This window comes from Odontesthes bonariensis, chromosome 17, assembly GCF_027942865.1.
Source record: "Odontesthes bonariensis isolate fOdoBon6 chromosome 17, fOdoBon6.hap1, whole genome shotgun sequence".
NCBI lineage: Eukaryota > Metazoa > Chordata > Actinopteri > Atheriniformes > Atherinopsidae > Odontesthes > Odontesthes bonariensis.
The window spans coordinates 30,834,186-30,842,814 of NC_134522.1; the positions used below are offsets into that span (position 1 = coordinate 30,834,186).

Below are 8,629 nucleotides of genomic sequence, written 5' to 3' on the forward strand. Positions count from 1 at the left end.
CTGACTGGGGCTAAAAAGGTCCTCAACGTTTGAACTGTTTAAGACTTTTCTGGACACAAAATGGAGGACCTACAGTCCCTGCGTGAACAAATACAGGCTCTCAGAGCCGAGAATGACAGACTGTTGCAACAAGGGGTAACCCCTGCTGAGAGTTCGGTTTCAGCTCCTAATCATGAGGCTAGGTGGGAGCGACCATTATATCTCCCCAGAGAGCGTAAATGCTCTAAATTCTCTGCTGCTCATGTTAAAGGTTCTTTGAGTTTAGAAGACTGGGTTGAAGAGGTTGAAACCTGTAGAAGGGGCAGACACATGTCAACTGTAGATAAAGCATTGTTTGTATATGATCATTTGGATGGTGAAGCCCGCAATGAGATCAAATATAGGGCTACTACTGTGAGAGAAGACCCAGGGGAGATTTTTAAGGCATTGAGAGAAGTCTATGGGCGTTCACAATCCTTTGTAACATTGCAACAAAAATTTTTTGACAGGAAACAACAGGAGGGTGAGTCTTTACAGGAATTTTCTCATGCTCTCATGGACCAAATTTCACAGGTTAGACCATCGGGCGTGCCAAGACCCCAGGATGTGTTAAGAGACCAGTTTTGTGAAAATGTGCGTGACCAGGGCCTGCATCGAGAGCTTATGAGGTTGGTGCGACAAGATGGAGGTCTGTCCCTCCTTGATGTTCGCCGTGAAGCTCTTCGATGGGTTGAGGCGGGCCAACCTGCCCCGGAAAGGTACACCCGACATGCCGTTCGGACCTGTGAAGCTCAAGTCACAGCTAGTAGTGAAGCGGTCACAGCCAAACTGTCTGATTTAACAGAACTTAAAGCCCCCGTACTGAAACAACAGGCCCAACTAGACCAGTTACTGAAGGCTACGCACTTTACTAACCACTTCACTCCCAGCTATAGTCAAGAGACTAGGCAGCTGAAAGGGAGTAATCGGTATAAACGTACACCCAATGGTCAACCTATTTGTCTGAAATGCAATCAACCAGGCCATATTGCTCGTTATTGTGAAAGGACTCACCCTCCACCGAATAGTTATCGCCAATCCAATGTAAATTCTTCACAACCTCATTATTGGCAGCCCCAGGTTAACTCTCTGCAAGCAGAGGTTGACCATGATTTTAATCAAACCTCACCCAGTTACTCACGGGTAAATGGGGAGCCAAGTAACCTGACTCAAGTGATACAAAATAACCAGCCGGAAAACTAGAGCCCTCCGGTGGGTCGAGTCGCACATTGGAAGGGGGAACTGTAGGCTCTGAAGAATTTTTTAAGTTGGTTGGCACATGCCCGATAGTAAATGTGAAGATGAATGGTGTAAATGTGGCTTGCCTGCTAGACTCTGGTTCAATGGTTACTACCATCACAGAAAGTTTTTTCTTTTCACATTTTGCTAACAAAGGGACCAGGGGTCTAAGGGATTGCAATTGGTTGGGGCTCACAGCTGCAAATGGGTTGGAGCTACCATATTTAGGTTACCTTGAACTAGATATTGAGGTTCTTGAGAAAAGTGTACCTAAACGTGGCATCCTGATTGTTAAAGATCCTGTTAGTACAGTTCTAAATTAACAAAAAACACATGTCCCTGGTGTACTGGGCATGAATATCATCACATATTGCTTTAAAGAACTGTATGAAGAATATGGTCCCACACTTTTCCAGTCCCCTCAGGTGCTAGCAGCCAGCCCAGCATGGCAGCAAGCCCTGCGTGCATGTGAAAAGATGGAAGCTGTCATCAACGCCCCATCACCGTTTCCAGTTCGAATACAAGGGGAGTCCCAGATAAGGGTTTCTGCAGGTATGTTATCCTGGATTCCAGTGACCTGTCCCCAAGTACCATTAAGTGACCCAGTTTGTTGGCTGCTGGAGCCACTTGGACCTGATGGAGGAGTTCTCCCTGATGGCCTTTTACATTACGTTACATTACATTACGGTCATTTTGCAGACGCTTTTAACCAAAGCGACTTACAATAAGTGCGTTCAACATCGGTAGGCAAAAGAACTTCAGGTCACAAGAAATCATAAGTGCATTTCCTTCTAATACCAAACAGCTAAGAGCAAAACTAGTGCTAGAGTAAGTGCGATAACCAACCAGCCTCTCACCAACTGCACACCAGTCACAGCGGGGTGGGGATGCAAACCCTGGTTCGGGTAGGGGGTAATGAAAATATAGAGGGTGCCAGTGGTGGAGGAAACAATAAGTGCGTAAGGAACTAGGACGGCGCAGATGCTGTCCTAAGAGGGCGGATCAGGGTAGTTTTTCCTGAAGAGGTGGGTTTTCAGCCAACGGCGAAAGATGGGCAGCGACTCAGCTGTCCTGATATCAGTCGGGAGATCGTTCCACCATCGGGGTGCCAGAACAGAGAAAAGCCGTGACCGTGTCGATCGTGCGCAGAAACCCCTGAGTGACGGGGCAGCCAGGCGCCTGGTGGCCGCAGAGCGAAGTGGTCGGGCGGGGGTGTAGGGCTTGACCATAGCCTTGAGGTATGAAGGAGCTGTTCCTTCCACTGCCCTGTAGGCCAGCACCAGAGTCTTAAACTGGATGCGAGCAGCTACAGGGAGCCAGTGTAGAGAGCGGAGAAGTGGGGGAGTGGTGTGGGAGAACTTTGGGAGGTTGAACACCAGACGAGCAGCAGCTTTCTGAACCAGCTCCAGAGGTCTGATGGCAGAAGAAGGGGCGCCAGCAAGGAGGGAGTTGCAGTAGTCCAGGCGGGAGATGACAAGAACCTGGATGAGCACCTGTGCTGCCTTGTCGGTGAGGAAGGGGCGAATCCTCCGGATGTTGTAGAGGAGGAATCGGCAGGAACGGGTCACTGATGCGATGTTTGGCGAGAACGACAGTTCGTCGTCCAGGGTCACACCCAGATTCCTCGCGGTCCGGGTTGATGTCACCACAGAGTCATCCATGGTGATGGCCAGGTCTCTGAATGGGCAGGCCTTCCCCGGGAGAAACACCAGCTCAGTCTTGTCCAGGTTGAGCTTAAGGTGGTGCATCGACATCCACCCCGAGATGTCTGCCAGGCACACAGCAATGCGTGCTTCCACTTGGGTGTCAGAAGGGGGAAAAGACAGAATCAGCTGGGTGTCGTCTGCATAGCAGTGGTAGGAAAAGTTATGGGAGTGGATGACAGAACCAAGAGATGATGTGTAGAGGGAGAAAAGAAGAGGACCCAGGACCGAACCTTGGGGAACCCCGGTGGTGAGCCTACGTGGCCTCGACACAGACCCTCTCAGTGTGACCTGGTAGAAGCGATCTGTCAGGTAGGATGAGAACATGGAGAGTGCAGAGCCAGAAACCCCCATTCCCTCCAGGGTAGAGAGAAGGATGTCGTGGTTCACTGTGTCAAATGCTGCAGACAGATCCAGGAGAATCAGGACAGAGGAGAGAGAGTTAGCCCGAGCAGTTTGGAGTGACTCAGTTACTGCTAGGAGGGCCGTCTCAGTTGAGTGGCCCACCTTGAACCCGGACTGGTAGGGATCCAAGAGGTTGTTCTGGTGGAGGTAAGAGGACAGTTGTTTGAAGACAGCACGTTCAAGGGTTTTGGACAGAAAGGGTAGAAGGGATACCGGTCTGTAGTTCTTGATCTCTGAAGGGTCAAGAGCTGGTTTCTTTAGAAGAGGAGTGACTCTGGCAGTCCTGAAAGCAGAAGGAAAAGAGCCTGATGTCAAAGATGTGTTAATGAGGTGGGTCAGGTAAGGAAGAAGATCAGGTGCAGCAGAATGAAGGAGAGGGGAAGGGACTGGGTCAAGGGAACATGTGGTGGGGTGGCTGGATGTTACAAGGTGGAGGACCTCATTTGCAGAGAGGGGAGAGAAGTGGGACAGAGAGGGAGGTGAGGGAGAAGGTGGTACGGAGGGAGGAGTGGGAGGGCGACAGGTGTGGGTGGTATGGACAGCTGGGAGGTGAGGGAAGGAAGATCGGATATCGTTAACCTTCTTGTCAAAGAAGTCGGCGAAATCGTCAGGGAGGAGGGAGGAGGAGGGGAGAGGGGATGGGGGTTGGAGGAGGGATGAGAAAGTTTGGAAGAGTTTTTTGGGGTTGGAAGCAGAAGTTTGAATTTTGTTACAGAAGAAGGCAGTTTTTGCAGCAGAGAGAGAGGAGGAAAAAGTGGAAAGCAAGGACTGGAAGGCAAGAAGGTCTTCAGGAAGTTTACTTTTCCTCCATTTGCGCTCGGCCGCCCTCACGCTCCGCCTCTCAGTACGCACTGAGTCCGACAGCCATGGGGCAGGTGGAGCTGAGCGTGCAGGCCTGGAGGTGAGGGGACAGAGTTTGTCCAGAGAGGAGGAACGGGTGGAGAAAAGAAGATCAGTAGAAGTGTCAGGGGAAAGAAGAGAAAAAGATTCAGGGGCAGGCAGAGCATAGAGAACAGAAGAGGAGAAGTCAGTGGGGGAGAGAGAGCGGAGATTGGGACGAGAAGATACCAAGTGGGTGGGGGAAGGTCGGGAGGGAGGAGAAGAGAGGGAGAGGGTGTAGGACATGAAGTAGTGGTCAGAGAGATGAAGAGGAGTGACAGAGAGGTTGGCGCCAGAACAGTGTCTGGTGAAGATAAGGTCCAGTGTGTTGCCAGCCTTGTGGGTAGGAGGAGATGGGGAGAGAGCTAGGTCGAAGGAGGAGAGAAGAGAAACAAGAGGGTGAAGCTTCTCTGTCTGGATGTTGAACTCACCGAGAAGGGTGAGGCCGGAGCCATCATCAGGGAAGTGAGAGACAAGAGTGTCCAGCTCTTCCAGGAAGTCCCCAATAGGGCCTGGTGGGCGATAAACTACAGCGATGGTGAGCTTGACTGGGTGAGAGACAGTGACAGCATGAAATTCAAAGGAGGAGGGAGAGAATTGCAAGAGGGAACAAAGAGAGTATTTCCAGTCCTTGGAAATCAGCAGGCCAGTACCACCGCCCCGCCTCGCAGCTCTGGGAGTGTGAGAGAAAGAGTACACATCAGACAGAGCTGCGGGTGTGGCAGTGTTTTCTGGGGTGATCCAGGTCTCTGTAAGAGCAAGAAAGTTAAGGAAGAGCATGGATGCATAACCTGAGATAAACTCAGCCTTCTGCACAGCAGACTGGCAGTTCCACAGCCCCCCTGCCACCACCAAGTCGGACTTGAAAAAGACAAGTGCCTTTGTATGACAGCCTTCGTTTGAAGACTGACGCTTGAAAGCTGACGCTTCCAACAACAGGAGTTGCTTTGTACTGATTCACTAATTGCTGATTGTCTGCAGGAGTGCAGACCCCTCCCACAGATTAAAAGACAAGTGGCCACTTAGGCCTGAAACTAGTTTCAATGGGGCTGTTATCACACAGTGAAAAACAAGCCTACAGCAAATTTACTTTTTAGCAGTCAAAATCTAGCAAAGATTTAGCAAAGATTTAGCAAAAATCTAGCAAAAAGCTAAATGGTACACAAGATAAATGTAGCTTACGAATTCTGGATGAATCAAGAAGTCCACAGCTCCTCCAGAAGGTCAAACACACTCAAACAGTCACAATATGATCTGAGCTGACTAAATAGGGGCTAGGGTCATACAAACCCCTCCCACAGATTAAAAGACAAGTGGCCACTCAGGCCTGAAGCTAGTTTCAATGGGGCTGTTATCACACAGTGAAAAACAAGCCTACAGCAAATTTACTTTTTAGCAGTCAAAATCTAGCAAAGATTTAGCAAAGATTTAGCAAAAATCTAGCAAAAAGCTAAATGGTACACAAGATAAATGTAGCTTACGAATTCTGGATGAATCAAGAAGTCCACAGCTCCTCCAGAAGGTCAAACACACTCAAACAGTCACAATATGATCTGAGCTGACTAAATAGGGGCTAGGGTCATGCAAACCCCTCCCACAGATTAAAAGACAAGTGGCCACTCAGGCCTGAAGCTAGTTTCAATGGGGCTGTTATCACACAGTGAAAAACAAGCCTACAGCAAATTTACTTTTTAGCAGTCAAAATCTAGCAAAGATTTAGCAAAAATTTAGCAAAAATCTAGCAAAAAGCTAAATGGTACACCAGATAAATGTAGCTTACGAATTCTGGATGAATCAAGAAGTCCACAGCTCCTCCAGAAGGTCAAACACACACACTTTTAGTGTCCCCATGCCTCGTAACAGCAACTGAAGGTGGCCTGTTTGCCCCAGTCACCAACGTAGGCACTACTGATGTCACCTTACACCCATATCAAGTGGTAGCTACAGTACAGTGGGTCGAGATGACAAACTCTGTAACCGCCGCTCCAGAACCCCAAGAGACATGCCCACAACATTTGGCCTTGGTTTCATCACAGTTAGCAGAACAAGTCACCTTTACATTGCCTGACTCTGAGGGTCTCTCTGACGCAGAGACAATGGAAGCTAAAGCTCTTCTCTTAAAGTATCAGTCCCTGTTTTCTAAAGGGGAGGGAGACTTGGGATGTACTAATCTGATCACACACGAAATCTCTTTGACCGAACACACACCAGTAAGACAGCCCTATCGAAGACTTCCACCCTCCCAGTATGAGACTGTGAAAACTCATGTTAAACAACTCCTTGATTCTAAGATAATCAGAGAAAGTAGCTGTCCATACTCATCACCGATAGTGGTTGTAATGAAGAAAGACGGAACACTGAGACTATGTGTAGACTACCGTCAGTTAAATGCCAAAACGCGCAGGGATGCTTATCCGCTTCCAAGAATCGAAGAGTCTCTGGATGCTCTCAGTGGTGCAAAGTACTTTTCCACACTTGATTTAGCCAGTGGATACAACCAGGTGGCAGTGGCAGAAAACGACAAGGCTAAGACCGCTTTTTGCACCCCATTCGGCCTTTTCGAATGGAATAGGATGCCATTCGGGTTGTGTAACGCCCCTTGCACATTCCAGCGTCTAATGGAAAGGATGTTTGGAGACCAGAGAAACCAGTCTGTTTTGTTGTACCGAGACGACGTAATTGTGTTCTTGTCTGGACGCACACAGGCTGACCTGGGACTGCTGCAAAAGAAGGACTCCGTCCTTGGCCCTGTCTGGGAGGCATGAAGCCTCGGCCACGCACCAAATCCTGAAGAGAGAGCCAAGCTGTCTGCCCCGTGCAAAAAGGTGCTCAGTCAGTGGGAGAGCCTAGTAGAGCGAAACAGGGCCCTCTATCGATCCAGTCGTCACCCTGGAACTGACCGGGAAATATTCCAGCTATTGCTGCCCCAGACTCTCCAGAGGGAAGTTCTTTCAAGTGTGCACGATGCCCATGACCACCAGGGCGTGGACAGGACATTGCAACTCACACGCAGCCGCTGCTTCTGGCCAGGTATGGCAAAAGACATTGAAGCATGGTGTTGTAATTGTGAGAGATGTATTCTTGCTAAAGCTATACAGCCTAAAGTGCGCTCCTACTTAGGCAGTATCCACGCCTCCCGGCCTCATGAAATATTGGCCATTGGCCATCGGCAAATGACGGTAGGAAAAATGTATTAATCCTTACTGATATTTTCTCCAAGTATACCCAGGCCATCCCGACCAAAGACCAGCGGGCCAGCACAGTAGCTGAAAACTTGGTGCGACACTGGTTCTACCTCTTTGGAGTGCCCGCCCGGATCCACTCTGACCAGGGAAAAAACTTTGAGAGTAAACTCCTTCAAGAGCTCTGCAAAGTGTATGGGGTTCAGAAGAGCCGCACAACACCATACCATCCGCAAGGTAACGGTCAATGCGAACGTTTTAATCGTACTTTACACGACTTACTCAGAACACTGCCCCCAGAGAAAAAGAGACGCTGGCCCCAGCACCTGCCACAGGTAACATATGCATATAACACCACTGCTCATCAAACCACAGGCCTGACACCATATTATCTCATGTTTGGCTGTGAACCTAAGCTGCCAGTCGACTTTTTGCTTGGCACAGATGCTGAAGTGGTTGTGACCGAGGACTGGGTCCAACAACATCAGGACCAGCTGAAGACAACACAGGAGTATGTCAGACAACAAATTGCCAGGAAAGCAGAGCAGAGGAACCAGGCCAACAATGACCAAGTCAGAGATGCTGGCTTTGATGTAGGTACACTGGTATACCTCAGAAACCATCAGGTGCTTGGATGAAATAAAATTCAGGACCACTGGGATCCCCGTATCGACAGGGTGGTCAAACGTCCGGAGGAGAAAGGAGTGGTGTATTCTGTCATTCCTACATATCAAGATGGCCCAGTCCGGCAAATCCACCGCTCACAAATGAGAAAAGTATTAGTGTCTGATGTTCCAGATCAAAATGTTGTCACTCACAGTCTCAGATGCACTGCCAGATGTGGAGGATGACTCGGACGAAGGAGAGTGGATCATGTTGCCTCGGATACCATCGGAAAGAGGAGAACCTGATTTCAGTAGACCTGCTAGTCCCCATCCCCAAACACCAAATCCTGTATCACCACCTGCACTCAGGCAAAAGACAATTTTGGAATACTATAGTGTATGACTTCGGCGATCGATTTGTGCGCACGCCTGTGGAACACGGAAGCTGAGAGAGGTAGGTTCGCAGTTTTTGAAATCTCAAAATGTATAATGTCTGTGCTAGCTAATGGTATGGTTAGCCCCTCGGTTGAATTGTATTGCTACTGACACCACGGCCAATTCGGTAAAAAGTATTTTGATACACGTTAAGAGCCTCAGG

General features: G+C 49.1%; 1 protein-coding gene across 1 annotated transcript; it reads right to left on the reverse strand.

Moving 5' to 3' along the window:
- Positions 1–1,995: 1,995 nt before the first annotated feature.
- Positions 1,996–7,290, reverse strand: LOC142366593 (uncharacterized). The gene is made up of 2 exons (XM_075448538.1): positions 7,252–7,290; positions 1,996–5,105 (listed from the first exon to the last, which is right to left on the reverse strand). Exons 1-2 carry the CDS (start codon positions 7,288–7,290, stop codon positions 2,247–2,249), a joined length of 2,898 nt encoding a protein of 965 aa, XP_075304653.1. The 3' UTR covers positions 1,996–2,246.
- Positions 7,291–8,629: the final 1,339 nt, after the last annotated feature.

What these genes read in the sequence shown, in the direction of transcription:
- LOC142366593 (XM_075448538.1), bottom strand. Translation starts at nt 7,290, where the DNA reads ATGTCTTTTGCCATACCTGGCCAGAAGCAGCGGCTGCGT. An exon ending in GCCAGAAGCAGCGGCTGCGT is followed by an intron (nt 5,106 to 7,251) that starts GTGAGTTGCAAT and finishes GTCTTTTTCAAG; the next exon opens with TCCGACTTGGTGGTGGCAGG.